Consider the following 19,031-nt stretch of genomic DNA (forward strand, 5'->3'; position numbering starts at 1 on the left):
TAACATCCTCAGCAAGATTTTATCAGCCATTCTAAACTTTCTTCTTCCTTCTGAAGCTCCCAGTGTTTACCCTTTAACATCCTCAAAGAAAATGACTGCATATACTAACTAATATTTATCTAGCTCTTTTAAAATATACAGATTTCTTTATGTATATTTCTTATTTGATCCTTACAACTGTCCTTTGATGTATGGGCTATCTCTGTTTTACAGATTGGGGCAACTGAGACTGAGACTGAGTTAAAGGCTCATTTAAACTGAGGTTAAATGATTTGTCCAGTCCAGAGCTAGTCCTAAGTGTCTGAGGCAAGATTTGAACTTACTTCATCATTATTTCAAGTCTAATACTCTACTGTGCTACTTTTATCCTTCTTTCCTAAAAAATAAGAAACCATCTTTCCTAAGCTGCTTTATCTGTCCTAGACTACATCTCAGAATCCCTTTAAATCTTCGTAGGTTCTTATCTTGTTCTCCTTGACAAACTTCCTCCTCTTTTACTTTTATTTACTCCTTCCTTTTTCTTTTGAGAGCTCCCTGTGTCACTGTCACATTCAGTCTTGCTTTTTCCAGCAGCTTCTTTCTTACTGACATGTTCAGGTCTTCCTTTATGTTTCAGAAGCTTTCATAGACCCTGTCATCCTAGAAAGAGTTTATGTTCACTGCATCTATTTTGTCAGCATCAACTCACTGCAGCCCTTTTTAAAGTTATCATTGACTTTTTAGTTGCTAAATCTGAAGGCCATTATTCACTCCTCATCCTCCTTGAGTTCTCCGCAGCTTTTGATATACTCAGCCCCTTCTGGATAGTTTTACTTTCTCTTGTTTTATGTGCCACTATTCTCTCCTGGACCTCCTACCTGTTACACCTATTTGCTTGACTGTTCTTTCATATTCTCCTTGGTTGCAACATAGTCCATCTCCTGCCTGCTTGCAGGTGTTTTTCAAGGCTCTATTCTCTATTATCTCTGTTCTTTTCCTTGATGATTTCATCCACTCCTGTGAATTTCTTTCTCTCTACATAGTTGACTCCCACATTTAAACATTTAGTAATAGGATCATAAATTTAGGGTTGGCAGGGACTTATATAGGTCATTGAATTCAATCTCCTTATTTTACATATGAGGAAACTGAGCACTAGAGAGATTACGTAACTTGTCCAGGGTTATACACCTGGTTAAATAAAGTCTTAAGGCAGGATTCAAACCCAGGTCTTTGTAACTATTAAGTCTAGTGTTTTAATCCTAATCTCTCTTGAGTTGTAGTCTGGCATCTACAACTGCTTGCTGAAAATCTCTGCTTGGATGTCTTTTTAATATTTCAAAGTCATGTCCAAAATGGAAATTAATTAGTTTACTTTCCACCTTAAACAATTAAGTTCTCTAAACTACTCTATTCCTATTGTAGCCTGTTACACCTATTAAGCACTTAGAAAAAATTTTTAAAAGCTGGAATTCATTTGAAAATAATGTGCCAAATAGTTAAAGGTACTTTCCCTTTTCTTAAGAAAAGAATAAATCAAAGAATCTTTTTACAGTGTAGATTAAATAGTTGTATATAAGTCCCCCTTTTTTTTTGTAAATTAGATTATTCTTTAAAAGTAGTAGAGACACTTGAAAATAAAAGAAACTGGCGGATCTTTTTGTAAAGCAGAAAATGCTTTTATACTACAGAGTTACCCTTCACTTTGCATCTGGTGTTATACTTGTACTGAGAAGAATTTTCCTGTACTTGTCTTTTTTTTTTTTAAAAAAAGCCCTTTATTCAAAGTTTTTTTTTCTAATTTTATTTATACCAGCCATTCTGCTAATAATTTTACTTTGTTTGGTCTCTGGTTTCTTGAATATTGGTTTTTTAGAGTGGTATAATTTTCATAATTTGCTAATATATTACCTTTTCTTGTTGCATTTTATAGGAAACTGAACCAAAACTTTCACCTAGCTGGAATCCGAAAATTGTTTATGAACCACACCCACAGCTCACAAGAAATTTACCAGAGGTAGCACCCTCTGCCCCTGTTCAAATTGGGAGGATGATTGGTAGAATGGAGCTGAGCCTTACATTAAAGCAAAATGAAGTACTTCCTGGAGCTAAGGTTGGTTATTTTTGCTATTTTTTATAGTATTTTTAATATTTATAATTTTTTTTATAATACTAAGTGCATGCTCTAATCTCCATATAGAAAAAAAAATATTAACCACTATGGTGACTCCAAGTAATTAGGACACTGCCTCCCAGTTTACTTATATGGATCCCCTACTACTTCTATACTCAGCCTAACACATTCCTGTCAGAATCAGGCATTCCTATTATGGTTGCTGCTTAGCTAATTCCTGAACCCTTTCTCATTTTATTAATCTTAAAACTTCAGTTTATTTTACTGTTTCTTACTGCCTATCAACTAGGCAATGAGAAGACTTTTTTTCTTTTAATGTGAAACAAGGTTTTCTTGGTGTAAATAATTGAGAATTCATTATATAAATTTGTACTTAGTATATATACATATATATGTATATATACATACACACACACACACACACACACACACACACACACACGAAAATCCATGTAAGGAGGAGAAAAGTAATTCAAAGTACTTCTGGAAGATAATTTTTTATTAGGTAACTGCTCAATGATTTAGGTTAGATGAAACTGAATTGTTTCTGTCTGTGCTTTCATGGAAGTGGATTCTTTTACAAAGCCTTATAATGTTTTGAAAAAATACTACTTCATTATAGATGACCCCTGCACTTATCTCCCAGGGAAGAATATTGACTGGTGTGTTTGAAAAGCAGTGAGACTTTATGCTGGAGTGATAATTTATTATTTTGAAAACTTTCTTTGAAATGTATGTGTAAAATTGGTGTTAAACTTAAAAGGTATTATTTACATTATCTGTAATACTGTTGTTTTTGAAAGAAGATATTTACCTTAGATGCATATATCAGTGAAAGTCTTGAGTTTTGTGTTTGATGACCAGTCCTTACTTTAATGAAACCATTGTCTGTTTTGAAAGTAGGCTCACCATGAGTAGGGATTTTTTCATTTTTTACACTTGTTTCTCTCAGCACCTAATTTGGTGCCTGGCCCATATTAGGCACACTTATTATATATTTGTTCATTGTACTCTAAATGACATCATATAGCTTCATTTTATGCTTTATGTGAATCACATCATGATATTATCAAGGAGCATAAGGCATTGGGTTTTTCCCTGATAATGATATAAAATTCCAGTAAACTTAACAGAAGATTAATAGAATTAACTTAACAGAAGATTCTTGGGGAAGGGAGTATATTTGTCATTTTTAGAAGGAAGGAGCCATACCAATAGCATTTTGTATTTGTATTTTTGTTGAATTGAGCCTGATTTTTAAAAACATTCTGAACTTTATTTTATTGTTGACTTATGCTTTCATGGCAAAGCTGTCTTCCTATTATGTATATCCTTCTCCCATTGAATCCTTCCTTGTAACAAAGAAAAGCATGTAAACAAAGCCAATTGACACAGTGATCATGTTTGATATTGTTTACTACATTAAATATCTGTATTACCTCCCCTTCCTCCCTTCTGTTCAGTTTGAGAGAATGACATATGGAATATAACTAAGACTTACATAAAGCAAATAAAAGTATTTCCTTAAATTTTGTTTAATAGTACAGTAATATTCTGTTACATTAATATAGACCATAATTTGTTCAACTACTTCCCAATTAATAAGTATCCCCATATTTTCTATTCTTTGTTTGTGAACAAAGTGCTTCCATGAATATTTTTCTATATATGGGTTCTTTCCCTCTCTTTTTGATCTCTTTAGGGTAAGAATGAAGGAAACAAACAAGCACTTATTAAGTGTCTAATATGTGCCAGGTACTGTGTTAAGTGCTTTACAAATATCTCATTTGATCCTCACAACAACCCTGGGAGGTAGGTGCTATTGTTATCCTCATTTTACAATTGAGGAAACTGAAGCAGACAAAGGTTAAGTGACTTGCCTAGGGTCACACAGCTAGTTAAGTGTCTGAGGCTAAATATGAACTCAGGTCTTGACTTTTTTGGATTTCATTTTCATGTTTATTTGTTTTTTTATTTATTCTTTTCCAATTTTTGTTGTTGTTGCTGCATGCCCAATTGATTGATCTGTTCTTTGTTTTATTGGTGCAAGTGTTGAGGTAAAAATTTTCCTTAACATGACTGCTTTGGCTGCATCCCAGAAGTTTCTTTATAGTTCTCATTATTGTTATTTTTGGATGAAATTATATCTACATTTCTGTTTTGTCCTTTGTCCAGCTATTTTTTAGTATCAAATTAATTAGGCTTCATTTAAGTTTAAATCTTTTTCTGAAAGGCACTTAGTTCCTTACAATGTTATTGCACTGTGGTCAATAAAGTATATGTTTAATATTTTTCCTTTCTGCATTTTTCTCAGGGTTTTAATGCACTTGATTTGTAAAACATTTCTTTAGTACTTCTCCTTTTCTACATTTGTTTGTAAAGCTTTTATGTCCTAAAAAGCTAACTTTTTTGTTTTGAACTTTTTTCAGTGTTATTAGTTTATTTTTAATTTTCAAAATTCACTTCCACAAAATTTTGAATTCCACATTTTCTCCCCATCTCTCCCCTCACCCCACATCAAGACAGCATGTATTCTGTTGACCCCTTCCCCTGGTCTGCCCTCCCTTCTATCACTCTCTCCCCACCTGCAACCCTCTTCTTTTATCCCCTTCCCTTCTGTTTTGCTGTAGGACAAGATAGATTTCTATGCTCCATTGTCTTTATATCTTATTTCCCAGTTACATGTAAAAACAATTTTTAACATTAGTTTTTAAAACTTTGAGTTCCAATTCTCTCCTTTCTTCCCTCCCCACTCACATTGAGAAGGCAAGCAATTTGATATAGGTTATGCATGTGTAGCTATGCAAAACACTTTCAAAATAGTCATGTTGTGAAAGACTAACTATATTTCTCTCCATCCTGTGCCACTCCTTATTTTATTCTATTCTCTCCTTTGACCCTGTCTCTGAAAAAATGTTTGCTTTTGACTATCCTCTCTCCCACTCTTCTATCATCTCCTCCTCCTTTTCTCCTTCCCCCTTACTTTCCTGTAGGGCAAGATAGATTTCTATACCTAATTGAGTGTGTATGTTATTCCCTCCTTAAGCCGAATCCTGTAAGAGTAAGGTTTACTCATTTTCTGTCACCTCTCCACTCTTCCCTTCCACTATAAAAGCTTTTTCTTGCCTCTTTTATGTGAGATAATTTACCCCATTCTACCTCTCTCTCTCCTTCTTTCAGTACAGTCCTCTTTCACCCTTTAATTTTATTTTTTAGGTATCATCTCTTCATATTCAATTCACACTATGCCCAACATGTATCTATATATATTTTTCCCTCCAGCCACCCTAGTACTGAGAAAGGTCTTATGAGTTACACGTATCATTTTTCCATGTAGGAATGTACACAGTTCAGCTTTAATAAGTCCCTTGTGATTTCTCTTTCCTGTTTACCTTTTCACGCTTCTCTTGAGTCTTATGTTTGAAAGTCAGATTTTCTATTCAACTCTGGTCTTTTCCTCAAGAATGCTTGAAAGGCTACTGTTTCATTGAATGTGTTTTTTTCCCCTGAAGGCTTATACTCAGTTTTGCTGGGTAAGTGATTCTTGGTTTTAATCCTATCTCCTTTGACCTCCAGAATATTATATTCTAAGCCCTCTGATCCCTTAATGTAGAAATTGCTAAATCTTGTGTTATCCTGATTGTGTTTCCACAATATTTATGCTGTTTGCTCATTTCCCCAACCAATTACTTGAAAAGCCAACTTTTGTAAACATTCCATGTATGTACATTCAATAATTGCCAGAGAGCTATCATCTCACCATTGCTCGTTATCTCTTCCGCTCACACTGACCGTGATCCTTTTTTGTACCTTTTCTTTCTTTCTTTTTAATTCTTCCTTTTTTTAATCCACCCTTATTATCTAGATCCCTTCTGCATTTTACACCTTACTCTCCTACTCATATGTTCAGTTCAGTTACACTGAGTTCTTGACTGTTCCATGAGCAAGACACTCCCATCTTTTGGATCTGGACATTTTCTCTGGCTGTCCCCCATGCCTGGAACATACTCTGTCCTCCTCTGATTCCTGACCTCTCTGTCTCCCCTTACATCTGACCTACCTAAAATCCTATCTTTTCTAGGAAGCTTTCCCCAACCTCTCTTAATTCCAGCATGTTCTATCTTTTAATTATTTCACATTTATCCTCTATATAACTTGCTTTGCATATATTTGTTTGCATGTGGTCTTTCTCATTAGAGAGTTCTGGCCCTTGAGGTCCAGAACTTTCTTTTGCCTCTTTTTGTGTCTCCAGCATTTTTAGCATAGTGCTTACCACATAGTGCTTTATAGATACTTACTAAATGATTGGTGGATTAATTTCATGTCCTTTTTTTTTTATTGCTGTTGGGTTGTATGTGAAAGATCTGGCCTCTTACATGATTTTTTTCTACACTACAGTCTTAAAAGTTTAAGTACTGTTAATTTATCATGCAATAGAAAATTGGCAGATTGAATGGCCTGTCTAAGCTGATGGATATTTTCTCTTTATCATTTTTATTGATTTCTTTAGTAAAGGCACTTAGATAGCATGTTTATTAAATTTACAAGTGATACATAGCTTTGAGGCCTAGCTGATACTTCCAAAAGACCTCAAAAGGAGTAAAAGGAACTATGTTTAAAGGAATGTTTATAGTCATATTTTGTAGTGGCAAAGAACTTGAACTCTGCCTGTCATTTGGTAAATAGTTGAACAAATTATGGCATATGAACATAAAGGAATATTATTAAGTTACAGCACATGACAATGGAAACAGTTTCAGACAAATCTGAGACTTGTGAACTCATGCAGGATGAAGTCAGCAGAAGTAGGAGAACAGCTTGTACAATAATGGCATGATAAAGAAAAACAACTTTGGAAAAATTAAGAACTGTGTTCAGTGATCATTGGTGATAAATCATGGAACAATAAATGACAATATAATGGACTCAGAGTGTAGAATGAGACGTGCACTTTCAGAGCCAATGTGAAATTTTTTTTTTAAATAATATTTGTTAACAATTTAAAAAAGAAATATATTTATACATATATATGCATACAAACATATATATATATACACACACGTACATACATACACACATATATGTGAAGAGAGTAAGGAAAGGGGAGGGAAAGGACATCTAGTGATAGGGTTGCTACAACTAATGAGATAAAAAGGGTCAGTGAAGCATTAAAAAAAAATGCACAGGGTAGTTTTCTGGTGCCAGAGTGGTAGGGTGAGTAGGAATTCACTTGAGTCCTCTCAAATTTCCCTTCAAACAACCTTGAAAAATGTCTTAGAGCCAATTTTGGAGGGGTGAAGCAGCTTATCAGCCCAAGACAGCTTAGAGCATCAGCAGGAAAGGGCTGTCTCTCTGAGTTTGGAGGCAGCACATTTGGAGAGTAGCAGTGGTAGTCTGCACCCTAGGGGATCTAAAGGGAGGCCTCAAACCTCAGCAAGGTTGGAACCCTGAGACAAGCCAGCAGCTCCTATAGACTAGCAGCATAGTGAGGTTCTGTCTCCAATATAGGCCACCAGTGATGTCCTGTCTTGGCTAGTAGTGAAACTGCCCCCTGAAGTCAGCAGAGAGACCCCACCTAGGCAGGTCAGTGATTAGACCCTGCCCTGTGGCAGGCCAACAATGAGGCCCCATCCCCAGAGCAAGCTATCAGGATGGCCCTCTTCCCTTTTGTGCCAGTCGGCCAGTAGACCCTGAGGCCTCGTATAAGCCAGCAATAAGGCCCTAATTTCTGACACAAGGAGCTTGGGACAGTGCAGAAGAGTTCAACTTTTACATAAAAGGAGAAAGTCACAAAATAGGCAGAAAAGAATGGATGACAAAAAAAAAGCAAAAAAAAGAACTTGAATGTAGAAAGTTACAATGGTGATTGGGAAAATCAGGATGCAAATTTAGAAGTGGATTGTAGTCAAAATGGCTACATGTAAAGCCTCAAAAAAAATGTGAACTGGTAAGCAAATAATAAAAGTAGAAGAAAAATTGGGAAAAGAAATGAGTAATGAAAAAAATCATGAAAAAGATTTCACACCTTTGTAAAAGAACCACAAAAAATAGAAAAAGATATAGAAAAAATCACTAATGAAAGCAAGTCCTTAACAAAGTAGAGTCTGTCAAATGGAAAAGGAGGTACAAAAGTTCACTGAAGAAAATAATTCCTTAAAAATTAAAATTGGGCAAATAGAAGCTAATGACTTCATGAGGCATCAAGAAATGATAAAATTAAAAAAAATGAAAAATAGAAGGATATGAGAAATTTCTCATTGGAAAAATGTGTGATCTAGAAAATAGATCGAGAAGAGGTCATTTAAGAATTATTGGACTCCCTGAAAGCCATGATCACAAAAAGCTTCTAGATATATTTCAAAAATTCATCAAGGAAAACTGCCCTACTATCCTAGAAAAAGAGGACACAATAGAAGTTGAAAGAATCTACCCATTACCTCCAAGAGATGCCCAAATGAAAACTCCCAGAATATCATAGCCCCAATTCCAGAGCTCCTAGGTCAAGGATAAAATATTGTAAGTAGCCAGAAGGAAGGAATTTAAATATTATGGAGTCATAGTCAGGATAGCATAAAATCTAGCAGCTTCTTCATTAAAGGATTATAAGACTTGGAATATAATATTTCAGAAATCAAAGGAATTGGGATTGCAACCAAGAATCACCTACCCAGCATAACTGAGTATAATCTTTCAGGGATAAAAATATTCAGTGAAATAGAGAACATTCAAGCATTCCTGACCAGAGTTGAATAGGATTTTGACTTTCTAATATAAGACTCAAAAGCATAAAAAGGTAAACAGGAAAGAGAAAACATTAGGTTCACTAAGATGAAACTGTTTATGTTTCTGCATGGCAAGATGATATTTGTAACTTGAAAACTTTGTTGTATAGTATATATGTATATATATATGTATATATATACATATATATATACACACATATATATATCTGTAGGGTGTAGGTTTGAGTTGTAGGAATGTGATTTTATGATATCCATAAAAGCAAAATTAAGGGGTAAGAAGATGACACTGGGAGAAGAAGGAAGGGAGAGATTGAATGGGGTAAATTATCTCACATAAAAGAGGCATGAAAGAGTTGTTATAGTGGGGAGGGATGAAGCGAATGGCTGGAAGTGCCTGAACCTTACTCTTATCAGAATTGACTCAAAGAGGGAATTATACACATACTCAGTTGGCTATAGAAATCTATTTTACCTCTGAGGGAAGTAAAAAGGGCTAAAGATAAGACTAAGGGTGGGGAGACTGATACTTCTATGGGGGCAGATTGGGGGAGGTGGTGGTCAGAAGTAAAACACCTGTGAGGCGGAACTGGGTGAAAGGTAAAAGGGTAAAATGTAAGAGAGAAAGAAGGATACAGGAAAAATAGAATGGAGAGAAATACACAGTTATCATAACTGTAAATATGAATGGGAGGAACTCACCCGTAAAATGGAAGTGTACAGCAGAGTAGATTAAAAACCAGAGGCCTACAATCCTACAATACAAGAAACATATTTGAAGCACAGATACATACCTGGAGTCAAGGAGCTGGAGCAGAGTCTATTATGCTTTAAGTGTATTGAAAAAAACAAGCAGGGGTAATGATCATAATTTCAGACAAAGCAAAAGCAAAAATAGATCTAATTAAAAAAGAGATAAGGAAGGGAAAACTATATCTTGCTAAAAACTACCATAGGTAATGAAGTAATATCAATAATAAACATATATTCATCAAGTAGTATATCATCCAAATTCTTAAAGGAAAGAAATACACAGTATAACTGTATGGGGGAGAGGGGAGGTGGGGAGGGATGATCTCATCTTTTCCCTCTCAGAACTAGATAGATTAATCTAACCAAAAAATAAACAAGAAAGAAGTTAAGGTGAATAGAATTAGGAAAATTAGATTTGTCAGACCTCTGATGAAAATTGAATGAGAATAGTAGAAGGGAATATTCATTTTCTCAGTGTTACATGGCACGTACACAAAAATTGACCATGAATTAGGGCATAAAAATCTCTGAACCAAATGTAGAAAAGCAGAAATAGATCATGATGGAATAAAAATTACATTCAACAAATGTAATTTTAAAAATTAAATTAAAAATTAATTGGAAGCTAAGTAAATAAGTGGGTCAGAGAACAAGTCATAGAAACAATAATTTCAGTAAAGAGAATGACAGCAGTGAGATAACATACCAAAAGTTATGGAATATAGCCAAAGTAGTTCTTAAGGGAAAATTTATATCTCTAAATTTTTACATCAATAAAATAGAAAAAGAGCAGATCAGTAAATTGGGTTTGCAACTAAAAAAACTAGGAAAAGAACAAATTAAAAATCCCCAATTAAGCATCAAATTGGAAATCCTGAAAATCAAAGGAGAGATTAGTAAAATTGAAAGTAATAAAACCCAGTTGAATTAATAAAACTAGAATCTTTTTATGAAAAAAACAATAAAATAGATAAACAGTCGGTTAGTTTGATTAAAAAGAGAAATGAAGAAAACCAAATTACCAGTATCAAAAATAGAAAGGGTTGACGCCACTGCCAATGAAGAAAAAATTAAAACAAGTACTTGGAGCTATTTCGCCCTATTACATGCCAAAAAATCTGTCAATCCAAGCAGAATGGATGAATATTTACAAAAATATATATTTGTCTGGTTACCTGAAAAGGAAATAGAATGACCCCATTTTAGAAAAAAAGACATTGAATAAGCCATTAGTGAATTCCCTGAGAAAGAATCCCTGGGACCAGATGAGTTTACTAGCAAATTCTAGCAAACATTTAAAGAGTAGTTAATCCCAATGCTATGTAAACTCTTTGAGAAAATAGGTTATAACTTTCTCTCCATCCTGTTTTTCCTGTGTCCTTCTGTCTCTTACCTTTCGCCCTATCCCTACTCATGGGTGTTTTACTTCAGAACATCACCTCTCCCAGTCTGCTCTGATAGAACTATCAGTCTCCCAACCCCTTAACTTTATCCCTTTTTACTTCCATGTGAGGCAAGATAGATTTCTATACCCAGTTGGAAAAATATTAATTGCTAGTGGGTAGGCTGAGCCATTATAACAAAAATGACAGTTCTGCCTAAATTAATCTAAATTCAATGACAGACTAATCAAACTAATAAAAAATTATAGAGCCACAAAAAGGAATAATAAAATTTATCTGGAAGAATAAAATTCAAGGGTATCAAGGGAATCAATGAAAAATTATTTTGAATTATGTAGAAAAAGAAATGATAAGAGGGGTTAATATTTTGTGGAATGTGGGGTTAACATTTTGTGGAATGCAATTGGTTTTGCAGGTCAAACCTAAAAGGCTTTACTGGCTTTTTACCTGACTCTGGGGTGTTCCTAAATCAGCATAGTTTTTCTTGATTCTACAAAGTTAAAATTCTTCCCCTAGCATTAGGTAGGACTGAAAGCATTTGGTATAGGTAGAAAGTCATTTTGCTTATATGTACCTAGTAATTTATACCTAATGTTTCTGAATAACTTTGCCTTTTTTTTTCTCAAGTTGGATGTTGATGGACATGTAGACTCAATACACCTATTCTTGTCACCACGGCAAGTTCATCTGATTTTGGACCTGTTGGCTGCTATAGCTGGACCAGGCAAGTAAATGAAGTGTTATTGACAAGTAAAACTGAAGAAATACTATAAGGAATGACCCTGAATATTAAAATTTTATTGTGACTTTGAAGAGATTTATTGTGTTTGAAATGGCCATGTATTACTATATTTCTATATAATTCTTTGCATAGACTCTTGTAGTGCCAGTGCTGCATTCACAGCACCTAAGGTGGCTGTGAACATACTAGCACAATTCTGAATCGCAAAATAACCAACCCTCCACATGGAAGACAGAACCAAAACATTTATTGAAATACAAGAAAGCCAAATCCCAATACCAGAAAACCAAATTCATCATAGCAACAAACAAATCCATCATAGTAACCAGGAAGTCTGTACACCTTATCAGGCCTTTCCACAAACAGGCTCCCCTAAGCAAATTGCCCTTCTCTCACTCACAGCCAGCTGCTTGCTCTTTCTCCATCCTTCCCAGCTCTGCTAGTCTGACCAATTTCCTCTCAGCTCTACTCCAGCTCTGCCTCTTCCTGTTCCACCCTTTCCGCCCCTTCCTGTTCTATCCATTCAGCAAGCTTCTCCCACCACAGGCTTCATGTGACTTAGGCTTCCATGTGACTTGAGCAGGTCATATAGACCTCATTCCATTAAAAATACATTAATTCCATTAAAATACATTAACAAAACAACTCTTAAATAGTTATGTTGTAGTTTGTTGGTCTGGAGTGGTTAAACAATTTTAAAAGTAGCATTTATAGATTTTGCAGATTTAATCACCTTAATAATATATACATTTATTTCTTCAATTTGGATTTAATATTGTGAATATCTAAAATGAGTATAGATTGTTCAAAAAAGTTACTATTTATGTTGAATGAATAGTTCTTATGGCAGATGGAATTGGGAAGCAGCTTTGATTAAATTACTTCAAATGTTTGTTAATGATATTTCCTTTTATGTACATACAGAGAATTCTGGTAAAATAGTATTACCCACTAAAGATAGGAAAAATCGTCCTATGCAGCAGGAGGATGAATATCGGATTCAGTTGGAATTGAATCGGTGCTTACGAAGAGACTCTCTCTCAGTGGGTGCATCATCTGAGCAGAGTTTTTATGAAACAGAGTCAGCTAGGACACCTTCTAGCCGTGGTGAGCACCTCAAAATAATTTCACTTAAAACTTATTACGATGCTATTTGCTGTAGATTACAATTCTCCATAAGACACGTTCATCTTTTCAGTGGAGTCTAGTTAATAAGATTTCAAAAGGACCTTAAAACAGTTTTCTAGCATCTGCTGACCCAAGGACAGTAAGGGGTGTGCGTGTGTGTGTGTGTGTGTGTGTGTGTGTGTGTGTCTGTCTGTCTGTGTTTGTGTGTGTGTGTGTGTGTGTGTGTGTGTGTGTATGTGTGTGTGTATCAAAGAAGTGTAAAAAGAGGATGAATTTCAAGATCAAAGACAAGATTGACTGGAAAAATTTATTGTGTTAACTTTTTTATTGTGAAGGTGAATTTGAGGGTTATTATTCACAAATTCCTATTTACGAAAAGATTCATAATAAAATAACTTAAGTATGGACTTTTCTAGTTCATTTAAAATAGCATTTTGATCTTTATCATAAATTCTGGTCTGAATAGTTATATCATCACAGTCTAGATTTACTGAAATACCTGATTTTGAACCCCACATTTTTTATTTAATCAAAGAATTTCTGACTATTGAACAGTGAGTGATATTCCCTACTATTCACTATGATGATTACAGGGCAGTGTTTATCAATACAAATTTTATTTCTTTGAATCAGAATTTTACCGTTGGAAGGGACCTAAAGAAGTCATATAGTTTAAGATTTCCTCTTATATCAATCTAGAATATCTCTGATGGAGTTATTAAGCTTCTGCTTGAAGGTTTATAATGATGAGAAATTTATTGCCTCTCAAGGAAGTTCATTCTGTTTCTGGGCGTTATCACTTATTTATATAATATAAAAAATTTACTTCATAGAATCAGATTTTCACAATTGGAAGGGACATAAAGAAGTTATATAGTCTAACCCTTCTCAGATATTTGAATCTATAACATATTTGATGTAGGCATTAAACTTCTTTTCAAAGGACTTGCAGTGCTCAGAAATTTGTTGCCTCTTAAGGAAATTCATTTTTTTTCTGGACATTTAAATATTTTTATATATTGAGGTAAAATTTACTTTGCCATAATTCCTACATTTTAGTTTTGGTTCTGACCTCTGTGACCTGATGTATAGGCCTAATTCCTTTTTCATTTGATATTACTTCAGTTATTTAATTGTTGCTCTTATGCTATTCTCTTAAGTCTTCCTTTTTCAGCATTTAAAAATCATTGTCAGAAAATAAAAATGATAAAATGATTGCTTTGTGCATTATTCTGTCCTAGGTATTATTCAGTATAAGCTAAATGGTTCTTGCCAACTAGAAGCTTACATTATAAAACAGTAGATATCAACATAAGGACAAATATTTTTATTTTTTGAAAGGGGGCACAAAGGATGAATTTGCAGTTTTGTCATCAAAAGTGCATGAGAACAAAATAGGCTGATAGTACTAGAAAGTGTAGGTATATTGGGAATAAGAACTTAAAATGAATGTAAGAGTAATATTAGAGAATACATTTTTGGTTCAAATTTTGAAACAGTTGCAACCATATACTGTGATTTGTAAAAAATTTTGAATTATCTTATAATTGTTTTCATATTTTTAATAAGGGATGGAATTTAAAACAAACACTCATGCTTGCATAAATTATGATGTATAAAAGACAAGTTCAGTATCAGAGTAGCATGTTTCAATAGTTAGCATATTTGTAATGTGTAAGGCACTGGAAATATAAAGATAAAAATAAAATAGTCTTTGCCTTAAAGAAGCTTATATTCTTTTGTTGGGATGTAGCATACACACAGATAAATAATAATACAATATAGGGAGTGGGGGGACAAAGAAAAAAATGAGGCAAAGTGCTCTGTGTGTGGTAACCTCAGTTGATTCTTTTCCCTGTTTTTTGTTAAGGTTACTGCCACCCTCTTTCTAGTCATCTTGGTTCTTAACCTTGCATTCATTCTTGAACCTTCCTCCCCTGACATAACTAATTAGTTATCAGATTAGTTGTCAGATCTTGTTGATTCTACATATACAGCATCTCTGTCATCTCTGTCTTTATATTACCAGTGTACCATTCTAGTTCAAACTCTCATTGTCTCTCTCCTGGACTATTGAAATAATCTTCTAATTGGTTTCCCTGTCTCAAGTCTTTTTTCATTCCTAGTCATCATTCACATAGGGGCCAGTGATTTTCTTAATGAATAAGTCTGATATTTTTATTCACTTGCTCAGTAAACTCCATTGTCTTCCAATTTCTTTTTGGTTCAAGTGCAAACTTTTCTATTTGGTTTTATTATTTTATTTTTATTATTTTCATATTTTTTCATATTGTCATTTTTTTTAGTCAATCAAACTGGCCTTTTTGTTGTTCTTCACAGCTGACACCATATTCTACCTCTTTGCCTTTTAACTGGCTATCCTGCATGCTTGGAATGTATTCTTTCCTCACTTGCTAATGTTCCCTGGTTTTTCCTCACTCTCTTGCTCCCATAGTTGCTAGTGCCTTCTTTCCCCGTTTTACTTTCATTTTATTTTGTTTAGTATTAAGGAGTGCCTGTTATTTTCATTCAGTAGTATACAAGCTCCTTGAGGGTTGGGAACATTTCATTTTGGTTTTATCCCTTGTGGCTAGCTTGGTGACTTTCACTTAAAAAATACCTAATAAAAAACATATTGATTGATTTAAGATAAACATTCTGAAAGATAGATATAAAGAATGAATTCATTCAAAGAATGGGGCACAGCTTTTGCAAATATTTAGGGTAAGGAGGTGAAATATTGAATTTAGGGAATAGTAGGTAGTCCTGTTTTTGTTGAAAGTATAGTAAAGAAGACTAGGATTGTGAAGTAAGGCAGGAAGAATGTAGCAGCCAGATTGCAGAGGATCTTAAATGCCAGGCTAGCGAAAAGTGGGCATAAACCAGTACCTGACACTGTACACAAGAATGAAGTCCAAATGGATACATGATGTAGGTATAAAGGCTGATACTATAAACAAATTAGGGGAGCAAGGAATAGTGTATTTGTCAGGTTCATGGAGAGTGGAGAAATTTATGACCAAACAAGAGACAGAGAACATTATGAAGTGCAAAATGGATAATTTTGTTTACATTAAATTGAAAAGGTTTTGCATAAACAAACCCAATGCAACCAAGATTAAGAGGGAAGTAAAAAACTGGGAAAGAATTTTTGTAACTAGTGTCTGTGATAGGCCTCATTTCTAAAATATATAGAGAACTGAGTCAAATGTACAAGAATGCAAGTCATTCCCCAATTGATAAATGGTCAAAGGATATGAACAGGCAGTTTTCAGAGGAAGAAGTTAAAGATATCTATAGTCATATGAAGAAATGCTCTAAATCACTATTGATTAGAGAGATACAAATAAAACAGCTTCGAGGTACCACATCACACTTACCAGATTGGCTGACATTGACAAAACAGGAAGATGATAAATGTTGGAGAAGATGTGGGAGAGTTGGAACACTAATTCATTGTTGGTGGAGCTGATCCAACGATTCTGGAGAGCAATTTGGAACTATGGCCAAAGAGCTACAAAAATGTGCATATTTTTTGACCCAGCAATACCGCTTCTAGAACTGTATCCCAAAGAGATCGTAAAAATGGGAAAGGGTCCCACATGTACCAAAATGTTTATAGCAACCCTCTTTGTGGTGGCCAAAAACTGGAAATCGAGGGGATGCTCATCATTTGGGGAATGGTTGAACAAGTTGTGGTATATGAATATAATAGAATACTATTGTGCTATAGGAAATGATGAATAGGAAGACTTCAGAGAGGCCTGGAAATAACTCTATGAACTGATGCTGAGTAAAATGAGCAGAATTAGTAGAACATTGTACACAGTAACAGCCATAGTGTTTGAGGCCTGTGATAAACTTAGCCCTTCACAACAATGCAAAGACCTAAAACATTCCCAAACGACTCTTGAGACAAAATGCCATCCACATCCAGAGAAAGAACTATGGAATCGGAATGCAGAATGAAACAGACTGTTTTCTCTTGTGTTATGTTTTGTTTTGGTTTGTTTTTTCTGATGCTTTCTCCCATTCATTTTAGATCTTCCGTGCAACATGACTAATGTGAAAATGTGTTTAATAAGAATGTACGTGTAGAACCCCCCCAAAAAAACCCAATGCCAGGCTAACGTGTTAGTATTTATCTTTCAGGCAGTAATGAACTACTGAAGATCTTTGAGCAAGGTTGTAAGATGATTTAGAAATACTGTTTTGGTAGTTGCTTTATTGACTGGTTAAAGGAGAATGAAACTGGAGGTACAGAGATAAATTAGGAAGCTTTTTTGAAATTCTAGGCAAGAAGAAATGAGAATCTGAACCATGGAAGCTACCATATGAAGTTGAGAGAAATTAGATTTTGTGGAGATTTATTTTTACATGATCGAATGTTGTAGTAAAAGTAGTATATTGTATACAGTGTTTATTGTTTGTTGATACTTTAAGAAATTTTGCTCACTACTGCAAAATGTAGGCTAGATGGCTCTCCTTTAGTAAGATACCATTCCTGGTCAACTACACTTAAATAAAGATTCCTTGATTCATGCAGCTACACATGTAATTTTGTTTAGAGATTCTCTGATTATTAAGTCAGGCATAAAACTAGAACACATATGCCTTGTTTACTGTTGTGATTGATCATGTCCTATACTCAGTCTTAGAGCATGAGGTTCTCGTAATGCTCGTCTTTGGATAGTATTGCTCCAATTATATTAGCTCTGGAAATACTAAAGAGCTTCCTCAAGACTTAGCACAACTCAAAAATCAGCATAATGTTCCACATAGGAAAACTTGAAAAGATGCATAATGTGGTTGTCTAGATTCTGACATTTAGTGGAATGAGTGACAGAAATTAGTCCAATATTAGTTATGTCATGGATAATCACTGAAGTTGGATAGTGAGCTGGCTGCAGAATTGAACAGGGAGAAGAGTGTGGGTTGAATTACATTGAGGTGAATTCTGTTGCATTTCCAATGATGCCACAATGTTGCTTGACACTAAAAAAAAAAAATCCTTTGCCATGAATATTCTCCTGGTGATGATACTGTATGGCTTCTCCATTAATCTTGCTTCTGGTGGTCCATTATAGCATTTGGGCAACACTGAGTTTTCAGATATTTTACTATCAGATGGAAAGCTATGACAAGTTCTGCTTTTTTTTAGAAAGGACTCTATCATGGTTCTGGTAATTTCCCTGAATATTGACATAAGTATAGGGATCATCAACATAAGCATCAGCATCATTAAGTTGGTCACAGCATGATGCATTCTTTGCCCATCCATATTTCCTGAAACAAAGCACTCAAAAATGTCTTCTTCTAAGTGATGGTTGTATAATGACACAAAAGGGAGTAAGATTTCCTTATATAAATTAACAGACTCTCCAGATTAGAAGTTCTTAATATTTTTTGTTTCCTCTAGCATCTGGAGAAGCCTGTCAGCTCTTTTTAGAATAATGTTTTTAAATTCATAAAAAAACATAGGATTACAAGGGAAGCCATTTAATGCTGAAATCAAAATATTAAAAATTGCAAGATTCCCTGAAATTTATCCCTTGTAGTTTGTAGACCCCAGGCCAAGACTTTCTGCTCGGTATCAGTTTCATGAACATGAATGTAATGATCTTTGTCCAGTTATCAACAGATAGACTTAGAAGAACCCAACCACATTAGCATTGATAGTTCTTATTATAAAACCAAAAGGTAACAGGAAGATCCTATTAAATGTAAAGATAGCTCAATCACCTGAGAGAAGCCACCTAAAGAGGTGTGTGTGTGTGTGTGTGTGTGTGTGTGTGTGTGTGTGTGTGTGTGTGTGTTGTGAGGCCAAAGGCATTAAAGAAACATCATTTCATGGAACACTTGTTATCTTGTCTTATGATGTTCTGGATGAAATGTTAAAAAAAAAAAAAGTATTACTGTGAGCATAATGGATGAGGAGAGAGTGAAGTTCTGTGAAAAACTTGGCAAGATCTTCCAAACCAAGTCAATACATATTTTGATAATTAATAACTTTAATGAATGAATTAAGAAGCATTTATTAAGCACTGTTAAATGTTAGTGATACAACTAGAAAAATAGTCCCTACCTTTGGTAAGGAGCTTATGTTCTAACAGGGGAAACAGTACTTATATTCTAAAACAGAGAGAGGTGGC

General features: G+C 34.5%; 1 protein-coding gene across 5 annotated transcripts in view; it reads left to right on the forward strand.

Moving 5' to 3' along the window:
• The window catches only part of ATG2B (autophagy related 2B), a 141,728-nt gene that overhangs the window by 27,941 nt on the left and 94,756 nt on the right, over positions 1-19,031 (forward strand). For all 5 annotated transcript variants that reach the window (XM_072630300.1, XM_072630302.1, XM_072630301.1 and 2 more), the window contains 3 exons: positions 1,913-2,092; positions 11,637-11,733; positions 12,676-12,858. In XM_072630300.1, coding sequence (XP_072486401.1) covers positions 1,913-2,092; positions 11,637-11,733; positions 12,676-12,858 — 460 coding nt within the window. The remainder of the gene's footprint in view (positions 1-1,912; positions 2,093-11,636; positions 11,734-12,675; positions 12,859-19,031) is intronic.

This window comes from Notamacropus eugenii, chromosome 1 (genome assembly GCF_028372415.1).
Source record: "Notamacropus eugenii isolate mMacEug1 chromosome 1, mMacEug1.pri_v2, whole genome shotgun sequence".
Lineage (NCBI taxonomy): Eukaryota > Metazoa > Chordata > Mammalia > Diprotodontia > Macropodidae > Notamacropus > Notamacropus eugenii.